The 22,046-nt window shown below is 38.0% G+C and overlaps 1 protein-coding gene and 1 pseudogene across 1 annotated transcript in view; one reads left to right on the top strand and one right to left on the bottom strand.

Annotated features, from left to right (window-relative positions):
* The window catches only part of LOC140934959 (probable ATP-dependent RNA helicase DDX56), a 32,028-nt gene that overhangs the window by 7,801 nt on the left and 2,181 nt on the right, over positions 1–22,046 (bottom strand). Inside the window, exons 5-22 of the mRNA XM_073384515.1 lie at positions 21,245–21,328; positions 20,924–20,994; positions 20,579–20,651; positions 19,884–19,981; positions 19,750–19,801; positions 18,765–18,803; positions 18,054–18,118; positions 17,433–17,483; positions 15,687–15,740; positions 14,542–14,613; positions 14,276–14,367; positions 13,814–13,835; positions 13,438–13,487; positions 12,692–12,758; positions 12,000–12,103; positions 10,974–11,047; positions 6,877–6,907; positions 6,642–6,700 (exon numbers count right to left, since the gene is read on the bottom strand). Coding sequence (XP_073240616.1) covers positions 6,642–6,700; positions 6,877–6,907; positions 10,974–11,047; positions 12,000–12,103; positions 12,692–12,758; positions 13,438–13,487; positions 13,814–13,835; positions 14,276–14,367; positions 14,542–14,613; positions 15,687–15,740; positions 17,433–17,483; positions 18,054–18,118; positions 18,765–18,803; positions 19,750–19,801; positions 19,884–19,981; positions 20,579–20,651; positions 20,924–20,994; positions 21,245–21,328 — 1,158 coding nt within the window. The remainder of the gene's footprint in view (positions 1–6,641; positions 6,701–6,876; positions 6,908–10,973; positions 11,048–11,999; positions 12,104–12,691; positions 12,759–13,437; positions 13,488–13,813; positions 13,836–14,275; positions 14,368–14,541; positions 14,614–15,686; positions 15,741–17,432; positions 17,484–18,053; positions 18,119–18,764; positions 18,804–19,749; positions 19,802–19,883; positions 19,982–20,578; positions 20,652–20,923; positions 20,995–21,244; positions 21,329–22,046) is intronic.
* On the top strand, positions 1,018–1,699 carry LOC140932837 (uncharacterized; annotated as a pseudogene).

Consider the following 22,046-nt stretch of genomic DNA (forward strand, 5'->3'; position numbering starts at 1 on the left):
TCCAGTGCATTGTTTCTGATGGAATTCAGCACACTACACCTAAATCTATTGCTTCAGCAATTAACAGCTTTTTTGTGCCTATTGGTAAGCGATTGGCTGATAACATAACAACTACTTGGCCGAGTTGTAATTCAAATACAGATTTGCCGAAGTCGCAGTTCCAGTTGGCTGAACTAGAGGAATCGTTTGTGTCTCAGCAGCTCCTCGCTCTGAAGACAAACAAGGCGATCAGCTTGGACAAAGTTAGTGCAAAAAAAACTTGCTCAAAAACTCTGCTCATACGATTGCACTATCTGTTACTAAGTTACTGAATCTATCAATTAAAACTGGTAAATTTCCTAAATTGTGGAAATGTTCTAAAATTACAGCCCTGTTTAAGTCAGGGGACCAGACAAATGCATCAAACTACCGACCTATCTCTATTCTGCCTACACTCAGCAAGATTCTTGAGAAAGCTGTACATACACAGTTATACCAGTTCCTGGTTGCCAGTAAACTCCTCTCAGGAAAACAGTCTGGATTCCGGAAGGGACTGTCCACCATATCTGCTCTGACATCCTTTGCCGACGAAGTCCTTCTCAATATGGAACAGGGTAGACTATGTGGAACCGTGTTTTTGGACCTAACAAAAGCTTTTGACACGGTGGATCATCAGATCTTATTGTCTAAGCTATCGGCGTATGGTTTGTCTTGAAATTTGCTTCAATGGTTTCGTTCCTATATCACTGACCAAAAACAGCGTACATCTGGTGGGAATGAGATGTCTAACGAGTTGCCAGTAACTCACGGGGTGCCTCAGGATAGCATATTAGGCCCCTTGTTTTTTTCATTTATATCAATGATTTGCCAAGCATTCTGAAATGCTGCTGTACGTCCCTCTATGCAGACGACACCGTGATTTACTGTTATGGCTCATCTTCCCAGGAGCTCAGTGAGAAGCTAAATCACGACTTGTTGGCCATAGCGAAATGGCTAAACGATCACAAGCTAACTTTGAATCTCGAGAAAACCAAATGTATGCTTGTAGATGGTAATAGGAAATTGGAAAGCAAAATGGCTCTAACAGTATCAATCTTCGACCACAATGTAAATAATGTCAACAGCTTCAAATACCTTGGAATTTTTATATCATCTGATTTTGCATGGACAAATCATGTTGATTACATTGCTGGCAAAATTAATCAAAGGCTTGGTCTCGTTAACCGCATTAAGCATTTGTTACCTTTTGGTGTGCGCCTTCTTTTTTATAATAGTCTTGTCATGCCTTTAATTGATTATAAAAGACCTTGTTTGGGGAGACAAGCATAATTTAACCTTAATGACCAGTTTGCAAGTCTGGCAGAATAAGGCTGCTAAAATAATTTTAGACAGACCTCTTTATTCATCTGCTACGCATGCGCTTGCCACTCTTAAGTGGGTTCCATTAGAAAAAAGGCGTTTTCAAAGAAGATGTATTTATGGGTATAAGTGTTTAAATGGACTCGTTGAGCACGATATGAACTTCATAAGACAGCAAGGACAACATGATTATAATACCAGAACTAAGCTGAATCTCAGACTTCCAAGTGTCAAGAGGAATTGGGGCAAACAACAGACTGCATTTCATGCCATCAAGGATTTTAACTCGCTTAGCCAGGCAATCAGACAATCCGTGAATCTGAATATTTTTAAACGTAATCTTTTAAAATTTGTAATTTAAATGAATTTCATGCCATCAAGGATTTTAACTCGCTTAGCCAGGCAATCAGACAATCCGTGAATCTGAATATTTTTAAACGTAATCTTTTAAAATTTGTAATTTAAATGAATTTCATGCCATCAAGGATTTTGACTCCCTTAGCCAGGCAATCAGTCAATCCGTGATTCTCAATATTTTTAAACGTAATCTTTTTAAATTTGTAATTTAAATGAATTTCAGTTCATATCTTGTACATTTTAATACCTTTTACATATTTCAGATTTTTAATGTCTTTGCGAAATGTGAGTATTTGTTTTTAATTTTATGAGATCCTTTTTGAAAACCATATTTTATACGAAAAAGTCATCTCAATAAAGATTATTATTATTATTATTATTAAGGTGCAGCAAAATGCACTACATTGCACCAAACTGCACCAAGTTGCACCAATCTGCAACAAACCGGACCAAGTTGCATGAAGCTGCACCAAACTGCACCAAGCTCCAGGAAACTGCACCAATCTGCACCAGGTTGCATAAAAGATTTTTGGCTACAACACCTTGTTCTCAGGCAGTGGAGATATGAACTGTGGTCATGGGTTGGAATATTGATCGTAAAGATTGGGAGCAAGGGTATGGTTTGTTCAGACTAGACCTGACACCAGCAAGAACTTGTCACCCAAGTCACCTGGTTTCACATCACAGCGGTAACGTCAATTTGTATTTGAAGTTTGACACTTCAATGCCAGCAGTTCTCAATTTAATTGTTTACGCAGAATTTCAAACTCAGTTAGAAATTGATCGTAACAGACGCGCGGTGTACGACCTGTCTCAAGGTGCTTGAAAAACAAAACAATGCATACCACCTTTGAGTTATGGCAAGCGGCAATAGAAGATCCCATGTTGGCTCCTATTATGCAAGGTGTCTACCCGGGGAGACAAGTTACCTATTGTTAACAAGTATCCTTCTGGACTGCTTGCAAATACGGATCCTCATGATAAACCTGGGACGCACTGGGTAGCCACGTACTTCATCTCTGTGTGGGAGAGTGAGTTTTTTTGACAGCTATGGGTTTTCTTGCTGATACCTATGGCATAGATGGATACATCAACCAGAATGTGACCCGCTACAATGATAAACCGTTCCAAGGACTTACTTCAGACACTTGTGGAGACTATTTGTTTTATTTACTTCATCAAGCACGTAACATTGATATGAACACAATTCAAGCTAAATTTAAACAACACGATACACAGTGGAATGATGCACAAGTAACAACTTTTGTACACAGTTACGTAAAAAAATCGTTGACGAGTATTAGACATAACCTTCCGTTTTCTCAGTGTCAGCAAACTTGTAAACCATTCAAATATTGGCGTAATGAATCAATAAACCATTCTTTAAAATGAAAACTTTGTGTTATATTTCTGTTGGTCTCCAGATATACCCCTATAAAAGGAATGACACCTGTAGTTTTCACATCAGTTGGTCTTCTTGTCTCAGTGAGCAACATGGCTCAATTCAAATGTCCGTGCAGTATTATGATCATCGGCCCCAGCTAATATGGGAAAACCACGTTCACCAGACAGTTTATTAAATATGCAAATGTTTTGTTTGAAAGACCAGTCCATAAAATCGTGTACTGTTACGGACAGTGGCAAGAGTGCTTTCAAGACATGGCGTCACAAATTATGTTTGTGGAGGGTATTCCTGAAGATATTCCTGCGTTATTTCCATTGCATTGTCATCCAGGAATACTCGTGTTAGATGATTTTATGAGAAACTGTAGTGAGTACCAACATATCCTGCATCTATTTACAAAAGTGTCTCATCATTGTAATGTCACTTGCCTCTATTTGACCCAGAACCTTTTTCCACTTGGGAAATTTTCAAGAAGCATTTCTCTCAATACTCATTACCTCATCGTTTTTAATAATCCTCGCGATACACTGGGTGTCAGAACGTTGGCACAGCAAGCCTTTGCAGGACATGTTCCTTACGTATGGGAAAGTATTCAAGATGCGCATAGCAGCCTTACGGTTATCTCATGTTTCATTTACATCCACGAACACCGGTCACCCTGCGATTATCCAGCAACATCCTACCTGAATCACAATCTTACCCTGTGGTTTACATCAACAAGAAAACGCATAAAACAGACAGCCCTCTGACTTTTGACTTTAGTTAGCAACATGCCTGTGTGTAAGTGAGGTCGCTCAGTAAAGTCAAGAATTGCAAATCAACGTGGTGGTACTATGGTCTTACGTTCTGGTACTATAACTCAGACAAAACGGGTAAGAGGAAAGCAAGCAACGGGTAAGGAGACAGCGTGGCCGAGTGGTCAGCGCGACGGACTCGCAATCCGGCGATCCTGGGTTCGAGTCCTGCTCTGGCCACTTGCTGGATTTGTGCTCGGTCGTCCCGAGTTCAAATTCTCAGCCACGCTTGTAAATAGCCAACTGGTTGTCTCCTGCCAGTTGGGGTATAGATAGATAGTAGTCTTTATTTCCACACAAGATAAAAAATACATATCTTATGTTACAATATTTGAGTAAAAAGTATATATATCTAAGTTATTTACAATTTGTTTTTAATCCTGTTATGTTGTATTTGAATTATTTGTTTCTAATATTTGAGTGGAGTGCCTGTAAATTAGCTGGACAAGCTAAGTGCTCTTTCCACAATAAACAAGCCTTTTTTTTTTCTTAAGCAAATGCAAAAGCAATCCAAACTCCGACAACAGTTGCCTTTCCTTTGTACATGTTTTAAAAGTAATGAAAAGCAGCAAAAAGATATGATAACTCATGCCAACATAGGACAAATGGAAGCTATTGGGGAAGTGGTCCTGAATCTCCTTAAGGGCAACATCATAGTACCTACTTCATCATTTAAACGACTGAAACCACACAAGTCAAAGCTCCTCTATTTGGCTTGCAAGAAACCGAGCCTTAAAAAGAAGAAGGAAGTGCTTAATCAAAAAGGAGGATTTTTACCAGCTCTAGCTGCACTGGTTGCCCCCCTTGCTGTTGATTTACTGGGTAAAGTGTTCATACCCGAACATTTATTACAAAGTCTGGAGACAGAACGACGTTTAACTACTCTCGCTCAGCTTCCAACACTGACAAGATTAGACCAAGACATGAAGCAAATCATAGAGTGTCCTTTACCAGAAGACCAAAAGTGTTTTTATTGGATCAGTTACTACAGAGGTATCGAGGATTAACCAACCAAATGAAAACGGAGACAACGATAAAACCAACCATGGTCCTTCCCAAGGCAGATCCTTTGCCTACCACAGATACAAGTGGGAAAAATGATGCACGCACACCTAAAGAAACTTCTACAAACCCAGATCTCGATACTTTGAAATCAAAGTCAACTAAAGCACCTAGAAAATTGCCTGCAACACCTCAAACACAAGAGTAAAAAATTCCAAGGTGGAAAAAAATGACGTCTCTTGTTTCACCAGAGGAAATGTCATTTCCTTTGATGTCAGACACTCCACCTGATTCTGCACGCAAATCATCTAGAGAACAACTATAGTGGCAAGATTACGAAGAAAAAGACAATGGGAACCTTGTTAATCCTGACAAACTGGTTGTACGTGAGTGACACCTTAAAAGGAGAGAAACAAGGTTTTCATTTCACTTATTTTTGAGCTTAACTTTGCACCATGGTACCAAATATCAACGAAGATCACATTAACTATGGTGCAGAAGTAAACGATGAAAGGACAAAAGAGGCCTACTGGATATGCTTAGCATTTTTAATCTACGATGATCTGAAGGAAAAGAATCCAACATCAGTACAAGACAATCAGACGTTGTCGTCAAATCTAGATTTTGCGTTTACACATCTCAGTCAATATGAGTCACGTGGTTACTGGTTATGGCATGATTTGCTAGACATACTAAATTTACTGGCACCGTATGAGCAAGACTGGCTTGATTATCCACAGCAGGAAAGAGAACGCATTGAAAGAGCTATTTTGCATCTTAATGAATTTTGCAAAAACCTGTTGGTACTGGTTAGACTTGTTAATCAATCGTATTGACAAAGTTGACAGGTTTTAAACCAGTTGTATTCAAACTATATATAAAATGTATGGTGAACGGCATTTCACATATCGCTTAAACCAAGATGAGTTACAAAAAGTGTGGACTGTGTCTTCAAAACCTTGAGGTTATCAAGCCTGCATTTGGTGGCCCTACTTGCGTTGTGTTAAGTGGAAAGAGTGTCCCTTCTTCTGTCCTGAAGAGACTGTGCGCGGATATCAGCCGTGTATCTACGAACGCATTATTCCTGATTACAAAGACTGTGAAGGAGGCTCATTAATAAACGTGGCCCAGTTCCTGTCACCAAAAACCGGTTTGTCCTAGTTGCTGATTTTTGAGACGGGATAACCTGGTCTTGATCGCTTTTAATACCAATGCAGTGGCGGCACGTTAATTAAATGCGATATAAATCGAATTTTTTTATTACAGGCAGATAGCTTGAGCATCAGGCCTTCCTTAGGAGTTGAACTTTTCACTTCTCTTCTCCTTTTTGCTTCATGATACACAGGCTAGAATATATCGAGATGGTGTAATATGGGATAAACGTCACCACAGCAAATCTAGAGTACCCGCAATTGCGGCTCATACATTAGCCCTCGAATAACAGAGTACAATTCAAATCAAACTAATGCCGAAAGCACGTCTCTTTTTTCAAATGGTTAAATAAAAAAACTACTTCTCGCCCATGTACTTAAAATGACTTTTACTGGTCGCACGTTTCAGGAAACTTGCCAGGCTAATAGCTGTAGGGGTTGATAGCAAGTTATCACTTAACGAAACAATCACAAATTGCTGGCTTTTTACATTCTAGTTGATTCAAAATAGAGGAATACTCTTCGGCTGAATATTATTTAAATAATCTAATAATTGCTGTTTTTCATAATAAAAGTTATTAGGGATTAGTATACCTTGAGCTTCTCAGAATTTAATATTTCTGACTTGATTTCCTTTAGTCTTGCTTCTTTTACTGCAGGAGGGAAACATTGTAAAAATTAGTTAAAGATGTCTTCATACTTGTCTTCTACTTTATGCAGACACGTTCAATCGCCCTCAAAATCTAGGAACCCAATAGAAGACTGTACGTGCATGGACGGGAACATTTGTCGTGTATTTTGTGTAATGGTGTATTATTCTATCACTAACCTGCTGATTTCGTTACTGCTCTTAGCGCGTCCTACATACGACAAAAATAAATACATAAATAAATAAATACGGGTTAAGTTGCAATAAAGCTGAGTCAATAATTAGTGATTCGAACCACAATCATTAACACCAGTTTTTGAATTTGCAAAAGAAAATATTATGTCGCTAGTATCCGCTTAATAGATATGTCTTGCAGGTATATTTCATTCCAAATCGAGAAATAACGGTGTGAAACTCAATGGCATCCGTGCCTGTTATAATAGATAAGGGGTCCAGCTATATAATGGAGTCCTTAGGTTTTAGCCTGCGTAGCGAGCGTTGAAAGGGGAGGGAATTGGGACACTGAAAATGGAGAAAGAAGAGGGGGATTGGGGAAGAGGGTCCCCTTTTCCTTTTCGCGCTTTTCTTCCTCTCCCTCTCACGGGGCTTTTTTGCGCCAGCCTTAAAGGCTATTGAGTTCGCACAATACAGCTTCACTGTGCACAACAACGTTGTTGTCTACTTAGTGTTTTTGCGAAAATTAACGAGGTCTTTTGCTGAGAAGTTTTTTCTTTACGTAATGCCGTTCTAATGCGCTTTGTTAACCTCGGATGTACACTTCAAAACCGTCGTTAAGAAAAAAAGAAGAAGAAACATTTTCAGCGCATATTGATTTAAAATAACGATATTTCAATGAGAGGCTTAAAAGGGTTCGACTTGACACTTTCTTTACACTCAACGACCGTTAGCTTAAAAAAAAATAGAGTGAGTCAAATTAATGAAGTTCCATAACAAAGTTACGTGTGACCTTGAGCGAGCTCGTAAGTAACTACGCACAACAGAAAATTAAAAGAGTGCACAGAGGTTCAAATAACGGCCGATCAACAGACAATGTCTGGTAAAAAAAAGGCTTTGTCCGGTCGAACCCTTTGATGACAGGACATTTTGTCCGCTCTTTTACGCCTCTAACGTTCACTATTTTTTAAATACGATTGGTCAAAATTGGACATTATTGACGTTCGTGAAGGAAAAAAATGGGGGGGGGGGGGGGGGAGAGAGAAAAAGGCGACCATCAAGGAAACCGTTCACAACACAGAGCCTCTGATACGTCGCGGAAAAAAGTCAAATTTCGTGAGATTTTCAGAGACAAATTCGCGGAAAAAAACGACCGATTTCGCGAGAATTCGCGGGAAAATTCGAGTCAAATTTCGCCGAAAAACGATCGTTAAAAAAAGCCAATTTCGCTAGAAAGCGATCGGTTTTGTGCTGATTTCAGGCACGTTTTTAATGAAACATACCCTTCGAGCAGAGGTTTCTCTCTTGCATGGCTTTTAGCGTTTACGAAGTCGTTCGTGTGGCTCGTCTGTCGCGTAGTTGGTTTGTTTACGTAAGAAACGGTTTGCTGCAGAGGTTTCTCACGGGACGTGAACAAACCAACTATGCGACAGACAAGCCACGCGAATGACTTCGTAAACACTGAAAGCCATGCAAGAGAGAAACCTCTGCTCGCAGGGTAAATGAAAAAAAAAAAACCGGCAATTGTGCCAATTTTTTTTTTTTTTTTTTTTTGGGGGGGGGGGGGGACTGTGCAATAACAACTACAACAAAAATATCAAGTACTTATAAATGTTGCCTTTTTTAAACCGGCAATTTTGTGTTCAAAATCCCCGCTTGCTCTGCGATCAGAGATCATTTGCTCTTTTAACAACAATGAGCTCAGAAATGCGCCAATAACAAAGCTTCTTATATCGTGCACTGCTATCGGCAAAAATATCAAAAGGTTTAAAAATAACCGAATATCCACTCCATCAATCGATACATCATAATTCGTCTAGAGGTCACTATAGCCTGCGAACGGCAGACGTTTCTCCTCGCTCATCGCTGCTGAGAGACGTTTCGCGAGGAGGAACGTCTGCGACTCAGCGACAGAAATTCCATACTGATGACATAAATCAATGTTTACATAATAAATCCGGTAGTCATGGGGTTCCAAATGCAAATTTGTTCAACTTTACGTTTCTCCTGGTTGATTTTGGTAAAGTGTTGGGTGCATCTGCGAATGAGCTCCAGCAAAACTCAAATGCTTCTTCTAGAGAAGACTATATTCCACGAACATTGACTGTTTTGTTCACAAGATTCATCGTGTTTACGTTTTACCTTTACGACCTTTTGTCTTTTGTCTGTCATTCGTAAACAATAGCTAAAAAAATGAAACTACTCCGTCGACCAATAAGCGCTTCTGACCGGATTCCGGACAGATTTTGCGTCATCAGTATGGAATTTCTGTCGCTGAGTCGCAGACGTTCCTCCTCGCAAAACGTCCCTCAGCGACGATGAGCGAGGAGAAACGTCTGCCATTCGCAGGCTAGAGGTCACTATCGCTCTTTCAAATCCCAACATCAATGTCAGTAACCTCGCTCAGTGTTACTAGGGAGCTTTAGTAACGACGACGGCGACGGTAACGAGAACTTCGAAAAAGCAATAGGTTTAGGGCCTGTTTACATGGAGGTGGGGGATCCCAGGTAGGTGAGGTAACCCTCTTAGGTGAGGTAACCCGCCTGTCCATATAATCTCTCATTTTAATTTGATCACGTTTACATGATAGGTGGGATGACCCGCCACATGTTACCTCACCTATCTGGAGTCCCCCACCTTCATGTAAACAGGCCCTTAGATTAGCAAAACAACAATCCTGCACGTGCAGCACGCATTTTTGTACATTTCTTTGCCGTAACTGCACGATTACGACGTGAATATATCTAATTTCACGTTTTAAGGACGACGCAAACAAGCGACGACGAATTCTTCTTTCTCTATTTAAACCTGAGTTCGGTCCCCAAGAAATCAACTCCAGGGAAATATACGCCTACATTTGAAATTTTCGGCGAATTGGAATAAACGCGACAAAGTTTGGAGAAACGCGAATTCGAATGCAATTTATATAAAAATTCAAGACAACACTTTTTCCAAGACGTAAAAGCCAAGTACTTCAAATTTGTAGACATGAACAAATCGGAAAAAGTTGTATTTCTTTTTAACAATATCGATCCATATGTTTGTAAAAAACTTGGCTAAAAGAATGGGAAATAGAGATTTCTAATTTTAACTTTTAATTAAATACTATTTGTGTATTTGATTATTGTAAATATAACTTAATTTATAATTGTGATAGTTTAAAAGCAATATTATTTCTGTATATGGGAATGCTAGTAAAATGTTATGTTATGTTATTATTCATTCAAAATATTTTCCCGACTCCGATTGGCTAAAAGCACTCGTTTAATTCACCATAACCAGTTACCGATGACCAAATTTGGAAGAATTTTGTGTTTAACGAGGAAATGACGTCAAAAATGCAGCGTTTTCGCAGGTTAAGGCACCGTTAACCGAGAAGACCTGGGATTTGATTGTGAACTTGAAAAATGGCGGACATTTCACTCGTTTCAAGAGTAAGAACTAGGCGAAAACATAGCTACAAACATGGCAAGAACAGCAAGAAGACAACTCGAAGGGCGACATCTGCTATTTGGAGAATATTTGCTGGACAAACCCAAACGTGCACTATCGAAGATGAACTTAACATCGATGGATCGACGGAGGTTAGCATGTTTTAGCCATGTTTTTAAAGTAGGAATTATTTTGAATGAATATTGAATTCGGCTTTCGTATCATGTGTAGAATTATGGAGATCTCGGAGGATGTTATCGGCCGATAACACCCTCCTCGATCTCCATAATTCTTCATAAGATACTCAGCCTCATTCATTAATTGTTAATTATTTGGAAGTGGGCGTTTATTAGGTCATTTACGATTTTTCATAATTCATTTTTTCCGTTTAGGAACTGTATCATTCAATGTGACATCAAATTCAAGACTTCTTAGCTTGTGTCTCTGTCTATCTAACCACTCTTATAAATATCATGGAAACATGTAGCCTGCATGCGTTGCAGCCGGCCCACGCTAAACCAGCGATGGGAACTTCGCCGTGACTGCTACGCAGGCCACGAAACATGCCCGCAAAATAACAGGAAGTCTCCCATTTCTAAAAGCGTTAAACTTTCATTTATCTGCTTTAAGTCAGGGATGAAGGAGTGATGTCGTGTAAACTAAGTCTTTACCTGTGCTCGATATCTGAACCCTTCAATCTCCTCCATTTTAAACTGATAAGGTTTGAAAATTTGCTTCTTCTCTCCTGGAAAATTGGTACACATTTATGTTCACTTCCTGTATTTGTAGTTTCAAATTGTGACCAACAACTACAGTGCATTAATGCATTAAAATAGAAAGACACTGTCTACTTAAGAAGAGGATTTCGAGTAATTTCTCGGCGACATCACTCAAGGCAATTTTTCTCCCAACTTGTTTCGCACATTTGTTGCAAAACTGCAATCCTGGACAAAAGTCCTTGGGACAGTACTGCAATATTCGTACTTTTCTGTCATTTCTCTGTTCGCTCTTAAAATGGTGCATCCTTTTCGAAAATTTCTTGCAGTTCTCCCTCCCCCCACCCTATACAAAGTTGAAACTCGAAAAAAATTCTGGATACAGGCGTCCAACATTGTTTGTGGGGGTGAAGGGAGGGGTTGGACCTGTGTGAATTGGAAAACGCCCCAGAAATGAAAATTGGTCCCAAGACTTTTGTCCATGATTGTGCCTTCACCAGAAACTGCAAAGTGTAACGCCACTAAACTGAACTTGTATCGCAACATTTTTGGTGCACAATGTTAAATTATGATCTAATTTTCGAAACGTGTTTTCCGGGTTAGGCTACAGTTCAACAAAGTTTTATCCGGGGAGGCTCAACCTCGAGGTCCAACTCCTTACCCTTATTTTTTATCATATATACCATTTTTCACAAAAAAGGTAACCCTTCAGTACATCTTTTGCTGACAAATGGTATTCCCTCCCTATCCCTTGATATACCTGAAGCCTGGCGAAGCCTCACCGCATAATGAGTGGTTACACTGAAAAACGTCGCGTTAAAATTCTTTCGTAACGGTGAAACAGATTGCGAGACAACAAAAAAATTGCAAGAAAAATTGCCGAGGGTAACAAGCTTTGGGTAGTTCTATTTTGCATCTTCTTTATTATGTACAAAGAGATAATGACGTGTTTTTGCAAGGAATCAGAACATTTTCACGCACCTGTATACTCTTTGGTAAGTTCTTCTTCAGCTTTCGAAAGTAATTTATGATCATCTGAAGTCACAAATGACAACGCAGTGCCATTATTATCACCACGTGCTGTTCTGTAACACAAGGATAATTTACAATCAGCAGGCGAGAGCATCTCATTTTACACTAACGGAAACGAACACATAATTGACACAGCTCCCAACATCAGTGGCTTCATAACTATGCATGACATGTGAAAGGCATGTGGAAGAACACGGTTTAAAGGTCAAGCGCAAAAAGTCAAAAAGTTGAAGACTTGCATAATTATTTGAATATTTAAAGCAACTGACACGCCCCAACGGAAGCGCAGTTAGCGAGAACAGTATCAAAAAAAGGGCCAAAAGACTTGGAATTGAGCAAATGAGAGCAATCAAACATGGAAAGAAAACACTGCTACCCTTGTCTGTTGACCAAACACGCAGCAAAACAGCTGAAAAGGTTCAAATCTGTATTTAATTAAAGTAAACTACATTTTTACGAGTATTTTTATTTAACGATAAAAACAAACAAAGAAAAAGGACAGTGGCTAGAAATTCGAAGGAAAATACATAATTTAATCTTAAATCAAACTTTCTTTGCTCCTACCAAACATAGCCAGCGCTTTATTCTGCCAGCGTAAAATTAAGTACAGTAACCATTATAACAGTTTAAGTGTCTCTTACCTTCCCACCCTATGAATATAGGCATCGACAGTTGTGGGAAAATCAAAATTGATGACATTTTCTACACCTAAAATAACAAAAAAAACGGTTTCCTTATCTGTACTGTCATGGTGAGTTCCATATTTTTTTATCAAAGCTGAGCTGAAATTAGGTATTCTCAAACATTTTTCCCAAACTTAAAACACTTAAAGGAGAGATATTTGATTCTTTCAAGGGGATCACCAATCGGTTTTAACTCATTTTTTTAAAACACAATGGTTTATCTCGAAATAGTGGAACTCTTTGTAACTTACAATCAGCTTTAATCCTAGCAACTGAAAAACGAGCTTTTAGAGCTGAGGTTTAGTACAGTGGAACTTTGATATAACGAACCTCTACATAACAAAGTCATCGATATAACGACCTTCTACATAACCAAGTCCTCCCTACAAAAACTTCTACATAATCAAGTCCTCGATACAACCTCCACGTAACCAAGTCCTCGGTATAACGAACGCCGTGGTTTTCTTTACCCCAGTAATATTAACACATATGGAAAAGAACTTCGAAATAACAAAACCTCTTCATAACGAACAAATTTCGCCAGTCCCTTGGGTAGTTGGCCCTTCGTTATATCGAGGTTCCACTGTATAGAAAGAACCTCGACGTAACCGCCAGGCGCCAGCCTCAACTGGCCTGACTGTAGTGTCTCGGCCGTAACATCGGCGACGAAATCATAGTTAACAACGTGATGTGGATGTTATCACCTTGGAAATCCACTCCTCTTGATACTCCATACTCGTTGTCTTTCTTTTTCCTGTCCACAAAGAAAGACAATTTTAGTTTTTAATTTGACACGAGCACACTGCTTATATCACAATTTCAAAAAGAACCCTTCGAAATGACTTGTCATTGAATAGAATTACAGCTATACAAATAGAGTAAGCCACCAATATCTATAAACAGGCCGGCAGTGGTTGCTTATTTTAGAAGATTCGTTAGACGGGAGAAGCGACAAACGAGGCCTCACTCCTCTTAGATAAGCGATCATTTGTATTATGAGGGATTTGTAGTCTTCCTGTGCACTAAAATAGCTGGATAGTTAATCTGCACTATATCAGGGGTTACGCCAATAATACTCACTTTTTCTTCTTCTTCACACTCGCTGAGTATTTTCAGATTATTAAGGAGAACAGCTTTATTTGTTGTTTAGTGAGTTGACTGTCAGAAAGTCGCTGTCTGTTTGCTGTCTATGCCCCAAATTAGTATTTTGTCAGATACAAGTCGCCATACACCTGTACAGGTGTAGCTGTTAACATGGGAATTGTATAACCTCGCTTGATACAGCTTCAAAACAGTGGTGGTCTGTCATTTTTTCTCTAAAATGAGACAGCCCTCATCGGTAATCTTTATAATTTATGTTGGTGATAACACAAACCAGCACTGTACAATCACCTGAAAGAATTATTCCACCTAATTATGATAACAAAATTTATCTAGAATGATCGTTGAAAACTTGTACATGTACGCAAGCTCTTAATCGTAGTTTAATCTAAACATCTCAATTAGCTTGTTTAGGGCAGGTAAGGCCATAGATAAGGATACTGGATGAAGCAGCAACGGCATCGAAAACACTCTCATCAGATGCTATTATGTAATCATAAATATCTCGGTTGAATTCTTCTACAATGTGTAATCTAAAAATGGCAAAAAATCATTCAAATGTCACTCAACAATTTTTGATCAAGTATAAAAGAAGAGACAATCAATCAACTAACTTGAAGATAACATCCTACACAGTGTAATTAACCACTCTAGAAGTAAAATGAGAGAAAAGAACTAACACAAATATAACTACATGTAAAACTTACCTTGAATTGTGTGGTAATTCAGAATTTAGTACACAAGCTTTGATTGAAAACTGTTCGAGAAAGAGTTTAAGTCTGCAAGGTAAGGAGAAAATTTAGGTGATTATCGTCAAAGCTGTTCTCTAGTATAATTATTAGAACCTGGAGGCTGATTCCGGTGCCTTATTCTTGCTTGATTTTCGTTTTTCATTTGCTGCGGACACGCTAGATTTTACAGGTTCATAGTACCGGGCTTCCTTCAATTTTTCTTACAGCCCAGCCTTACTCTTGGAACAGTAAAATGAAAATGCAGATGATACAAATGACAAACTTTATGATGTAACTAACTGCAGTCATGTTCATCGCCTGCTGCTTACATATACCTCAACTGCTTGGGTACCACAATGGGGAGCTGTAAACCCCCCGGGTTCAATTCCCAGCTCAGTGGACCAACACTTGAGTGTTTAAATAACTGAGGAGAAAGTGTTTCATTTTCTCTGACAACTGTAATAATTATGGTTAGACTTGTTATTCTTCTCAGATAAGAAAAAACGGTACATCCCATCTCAAAGTATTCACACTTGACCCTTTTTTTAAGTTCTAAGAGTGATCAACATCAATTCTCTGTGAATAATATTCACAATTGTCAAAACAAAAAGTTTTGAGAATGAATAAAATGATCACCAAAGAGATAAAAAATAATAATTATTCTATCAAATATTCTCTTCATTAATGTCTTTAAGGAGACGTTCACAATCAGTCTGGAGAATTAATGAATTAAAGTAATCATCTATTAATTTTTGTATGTGGGTAATTTGGGACAACCACCATGGATGTTACAGATCTCTGGCACCTTACTGTCTGTCACACAGATTCACATTAGCATCAGGTTAGGGGATATTCATAACTCATTACTTCATTCATGGACTGTAAACTACACCAAAAGAACTCTGACCAGAGAGAACTCTGAGCTGTTAATGCTGGGACTAACTTCAAGCTGGATGTTGTTATGCTACAGGGGTTATGCGGTGCCTGTACATTCCATGGCTGCTGTGTGTAGTCTAGTTTGGGTGTTAACCTCTCAAGGTGTATGAGTATTATTGTATTATGTCCCTTTCTTCCAAAGAAATGCATATTTACACGTATTTAAAACTAAAACACTAAATTACCTGTAACACCTATCAATCCCATTGACAAAGAGAATAGTCTTCCCTTGGACAAGTCTGTTATAAAGAGGAAAAAATGTGTGAACACACGTATATCATGGTACAATGAACTTAATGATACCTATAGAACCTATAACATTTTTCGTCCAAAAAATAAAATACTTTTTAACACATGTAACAATAATTGTAGCTCCTGGGAGAGGAGGAGGGGTATTTATGGGAAGTTTGGGTAGGAGAGTGCCATTGAGGCCTTCAACACTCTGATCCTGTTTATTGGTCTGTGTATATGAGGTGAGAAAATCCAGTTAGCAGGGCTCCAAGCTCTTGCATGTAAAAAGGGATGTGCATTTAAATATTTTCAACGATGGAATAAAATCAGTTCTTTTTTAAAAAATTCATTCTAAGTAATCCTGCATTTCTGATTGGCTAAAATCCATGCATAATTCATTTTAACCATGTACTGTCAACCAAATTTGGAAGAACTTTGCAATATGTGAAAAATAACATCAAAATCGAAGCAAAATTGCCAGATTGTTCACTGAACAATTAACCGAGAAATTGGGTTGTTTTGGTAGTGAGCGCAAACTGGTGAAACATTTTACTCGTTTCATTAGGAAAAAATAGGCAAACTATTGGCCAAAAACATGGCAAGAACACCAAGAAGACGACTTGACAGAACACATCTGCTAGTTGGAGAATATTTGCAGTACTAAACAACCCTTTATCTCCTAACCTTGGCGATAAACGAACAATTGAAGATGAACTTAACATTGATGGAGGTAAGAATGTTTTAGCTTGTTTTTAAACTGGGAATTATTTTAAATGAATGATAAAACAATTATATTTAATTCAGCTTTCGCATCATCTGAACGATTATAAAGATCTCAGAGGCTGTTATCTGCCTCGGCCTTGCAACATCAGCAGATAACACCCCCCTCAACCTCTGTAATTCTTGAGATGATACTCAGCCTCATTCAATAACATTGCTATATAATAACCAACATACTGTCAGTACAGTCCTCATACTAGAGGAGGGTGTTATCCACCTCAACCTTGCAATCTCAGCAGGTAACACCCTCCTTGACCTCCATAATTCTTTAGATGAAACTCAGTCTCACTCAATAATAAATTATTACTACTTATTATTCATTCAAAATATTTCTCAGTTGCTGATTGGCTAAAAGCACACGCATAATTCACCACAACCAGTTACCATTGACCAAATTTGGAAGAATTTTGCGATAAATCAACCAATGACGTCAAAAGTGCAGCACAGTTGCAGGTTAATAAACCGTTAACCAAGACGAGGTTGAGTTGTTTTGGTTTTGAAAATAAAAAATGGCCGAACAGTCGGCGGAACATTTTACTCGTTTCAGGATGAACTATTGTCTAAAAATATAGCAAGAAGATAACTCAGCGGAAAACATCCGCTTTTTGGAGTATATTTGCAGACCTGAACAGCCCTTTATGTTATAAACAAAGACCATCAAGGTGAACTTAACATCACTGAAGGTAAGCTTGTTTTAAACTCGCAATTATTTTAAATGAATAATAAAGCAATTGATGAATTCGGCTTTCATAGGATATAAAGAATTATGCAGATCTCAGAGGGTGTCATCCATCTCAACACCCTCCTCGATCTGTGTTATCCACCAAGGCTGAGCTGCATAATTCTTCATATCCTACTCAGATTCATTCATTAATTGCTAAATAATAACCAACATACTGTCAAATATACAGACCTCATACCTTAACTTAAGAAGCGTGTATATTAAAAGAAACTTTTCATCTACTTCACATCTGTCGTACATAGTTGGACATGAAATAAAAGTGTAAATGTTAGAGTTGCCACCAGCCAGGATTTTACAATGTGCATACCCTCAGTAGTCCCCTTTCACCACCACTCGGATCAGAGTCAAGCAATGTCTCCTGCCCCCACAAGAACATTCCATGACTCCAAACTGAGCAGGAGGAGACTGTAGACTACATCCCCAGCTACTACCATAGAAAACAAAAGGATAATAGGACAAAAAGAACCTCTTATACGGCATATACCCAGCAATGTAAATGACATCCCTAAAATGTATTGCTGTGCGACAAATACAGTAGAGCCTAAGTAACTCAAACTCTGAAGGGAAACAAAAGACAGTATGATTTAGCAGGAATTTAAGTTATTGGGGAGGGGTAAATTTCAGTGAAATTTTGATTGTGGGAAAGGAAAATTAGTTCAAGTTAGGGAGGAATTTGAGTTATCCAAGTTCCAGTTGTGGGGTTCTACTACATGTACTTTCACTTTACATTCATCTGGGTAATTTAATGTCCAAAGAAAAGCCTCTATTAGACTTGACTGTTTGGTGTATTTTAACATACTTTATAAAATACTGTGTAAGTTTGTCATCAGATGGAAGCTGAGATTCTTGAAGCTTGAGGATAACCTGTGATAAAACCAAATAATCTGAAATTATGCATAAATGACATTTAAAATAAAATTTCAAGGTGCTCCTGAGAGGTAGCTAGAAAGTGCAGACAAAATTATCATGAGGAAGCTTGAAGAATAAAAAGTGGGTTTATATGGAACAAAATTCCTTTCAGTTTTAACTTAAACTTGCTCTTCAATTCCTTCAAAGAAAAAAAGATTTATTGACACTGTAAACTTGAGAGTGTTGTGCAAATTGGGAGTCTGGGATTAAAATTGTGTCCTTTTCTCATTCAGGAAAAAAAATTTGCCTTAGATTTTCCCTCTTTAGCCACCAAGGTTTATAACTGGGTATTGGTGACATACTGTTTATGAACATGTGTCACTTGGACTACAGTTTCCCAACCAATCCAGGGAGATTAGTAGCAATTTTCTTACGGTGTACAAGCAGTGGGGTTCAAGCTTCAAACACTAATAGATATACTCTGGTTGTGTTGGTGTATGTATCCCAACTTAATACATAACTTTATAGACTGTCACAATAATTTAGTCAACTTTAGTTGTGTAAATTATGTTCAACTAATCAGTTAAAGTTAGAAGCTTTCTATAATAGAATTGTTTGCATGAATTTTGTAACATGTATCTTGTAAACATTGTATACTCACTGGATTGTGCAGAACCAGCTTTTTTAGTGCAGTAACATCCTGTGAAAAATAAATATTTAGGATAATAATAATTACTGTTTATTAATTGCCTGTTAATTTTTTAAAAAGGACAGTGGTTGATACATGACACTGCAGTTCTTACTTATTTATTTTTAAATAAGAACAACTATCAACAAGTATAAACAGTGTTCCAGATAAGAGACTGGTCTCGGGTCAATGGCCTGACAAAGGAGGCTTCCTGACCCATATGACATTTAAGTATTAAGTTAAATATACGAAAAAAAATTAGCACGTGGTCTTGGTGACCCATCAGATGGTCCACATGATCCCCTGCTCGAAAGAATTAACTGGAATGTCGATACTGCTCAATTAAGTACAATTACAACTTAACAGATTTATATGACTGAGGACATAGGCCTTTGTAAAACACAGCCATGCAACTACTTTGTCTATATGGACCGAGGAAATCCACGCCAAGACCGAAGAGTGAACTATGCAAACAGCAATATACTGTGACACTTTTTGACCGCAGTCATTTAGCACATGTAAGACACGTAGTTCTTTGGCAAATGCAAAACTTTATGTGTTACTCTAAATTGCTTTGTTTTATTTTGAATTTGAGGGCAATTTCTGAGTACAAGCCCTCAGGGGCTTGTATTTGGAGGGATGATTTATCAGAGGGTTTTTGCATTACGAGTTTGGGGGGCTTCAGTTGGAGGGGCTTATTTTCGGAATTTTATGGTAACTAATGAGGCCATCTACTGTAGGTTGAACACTTTTGCAGGATATTATTCATTATTTTATTATTAAAATTATTATTATTATTGTTACTATTATTATTATTTAAAAATGTCATTTTTCACTCTATGCTAGAACTTTCAAATACGTTTTTTTACATGTACATGTTTTATAGTGAGAGTTTTGAACAGATTTCAAAAATTAAAGTAAAAACTCTTTATGTAAACATTCCCACAATATTACTTACTTCACTTAATGTTGCAGACATCAGAAATGCTTGATAAATCTTTGGAAGGTGACTACAAAAAAAACAAAAAATAATAATAATAAATGCCAGCTAAACTGATAGGCAGCACATTCGTACCACTCTCTGTACTTTACCTTAACAAACTCTTCAAGTCATGTTCATAACCATATGAAAACACAAGATCAGCTTCATCAATAACCAGCATCTGTATACTGCTCTTAAGATCAAGATTCTGTGGACAAGAAAACAATCATTTGATGTTCATTTTGAAGGAACTGTACATGTATTAAAGTGTTATATAGTGGGGCTCCACATGCATGCAAAGTGCAAGCAAGCGTAGCCCCACAGCTAAGAAAATTTGGTCATCTACATGTATCCACCCAAGAAATTTTGGTAGTCACGTGACCGTATGCCCACCTGTCCACCTGCTCGGACCAATATAAAAAGTCACACTTTCTAACTTAGGTGTAAGACCTGCTAGCTACAATGTACTTGATATTGCACATCCATGCTACATGTATAGTCAATTGACAGCTGTCAAAACAGGGCATCCACCGACCAGTATCACATGAAGGTGTCGCAGGCTCAAATGTCTACCGATTGAGGTAACATGTTTTTTTGAAGTCTTCTGTTGACAAGTTACTTATTATCAAATAATTTTTTCTGTAAAATCACCCAGCCCCTCCCCACAAAAAATTAATGTCATATGGATCACCCCTAAAGTTAACTGATTCGAGCATCACAAGTCTCTTGTTTGGTTTGAATTATAACTTTATCAATGGGAGCTTCGCTTTTAGCCCAGACTAAATCTATTTTTTATAGTACTTACTTTAGCATGGATATGACCAAGGAGTACACTAGGTGTGCCCACTACAATGTCTGGCTTCTCCATCAACAGAGACCTTGAATAGAGGAAAACACATTTTAAGTAATACTATTTATGGTGTGTATGTACATCTGTACAGTCATGTAGCATTTGATTCTGATGTCAATCGGACATTAAATGGGGCCAGTGAGTTTTCAAATACGGGTTTTGAGATGTGCTGCCCTTCTCCCTCCCTCCCTCCCTCCTTCACACCCCTCCTCCTTTCGTAATGTTCCTTTTTTGCTTTTAAGATGCCAGAAGCACCCCAAACTTTTGTTTAAAAAATGCCTGGGTACACTGCTTTCTTACTTGGTACTTGCAAGATTTCCTTGGGCAACATCAGCAACCCTGACTTCCCGAGAGCAGTACAGCGATAACTCCTGTGTCAAATAAATGCATAAATTTACAAGGCAGAATAAATAAAAAATTTAGTACTCAATAAAAAAATACTTATTGATAGTCATGTAGTTTTCAGCGCTGCAACACAATATCATACAAATGTACATTGTAATGCTGAAAAAAAATTTCATCAATGTTATGCGAAAATTGTGTGAAAAGCTGAATAATGCTCAAAATCAAGCCATCACAATCCATCAGACCCTACATCTACCTGACTAAAACACACTGTACCTTGATATTTTTGTGAGCTTGCTTTGCCAGTTCCTTAGTGGGGACCAACACAAGTGCTCTTACTCCACAGCTTGAGGAATCAGCCTGTAAAAAATGAAATACAATAAAAACACTGTTAGTGATAAAAACGATAGGATAGGTACTGGTAAAATAGCACCATGAGGCCAAACAGTGAGAGCTTCATCCAGTTTCTGTAGCATGTAGCACCTAGTTACCATAAATGGCCTAATTAATGCCTGGGGCATCTATTTAATTTTAAGAGTCCAAGAAGGGGCTTTTAATAGATATGTGGCTTTTAAAAGAGAGAAACTGACAAACTGTAACAAGCTCAACTAACCTAATATACTTTCAGTAAATATATCAAGAGAGTTAAAAAATAGTGGAATGTCCACTCCATGATATGTCCAGGCCATCTAGAGATCCATATCACTCTTCTAAAATCCCAACATTGATGTCAGAATCCTCCCTCGGGGTTATTGTGTCGCCATCATTAGTCTATCCTTAATTCAAACTCAACAATGAACAAGATGAAATATGCAAAGCCTTGTTAATTAAGCAAGAAGCTAAGTGTCATGAATTGAATGACTTTGATCCTTTTTGCTAATTCCTAGTTTTTAGAGTAATTCTCATAGGGGGTGTCTATTAGACAGGGGACTTTTATTAGAGAGGGGCATCTAAGAAAATTTTAACAGAGTTGAGGGAGTGTTTAATAGATTGGAGGCATTTATATTTGGATGTGGGTGCTTATTAGGTTATTTACGATATGGCTACTCGTCCTAGACGGGATTTTATACATCCATAT

This window comes from Porites lutea, chromosome 4, assembly GCF_958299795.1.
Source record: "Porites lutea chromosome 4, jaPorLute2.1, whole genome shotgun sequence".
NCBI classification, from domain to species: domain Eukaryota; kingdom Metazoa; phylum Cnidaria; class Anthozoa; order Scleractinia; family Poritidae; genus Porites; species Porites lutea.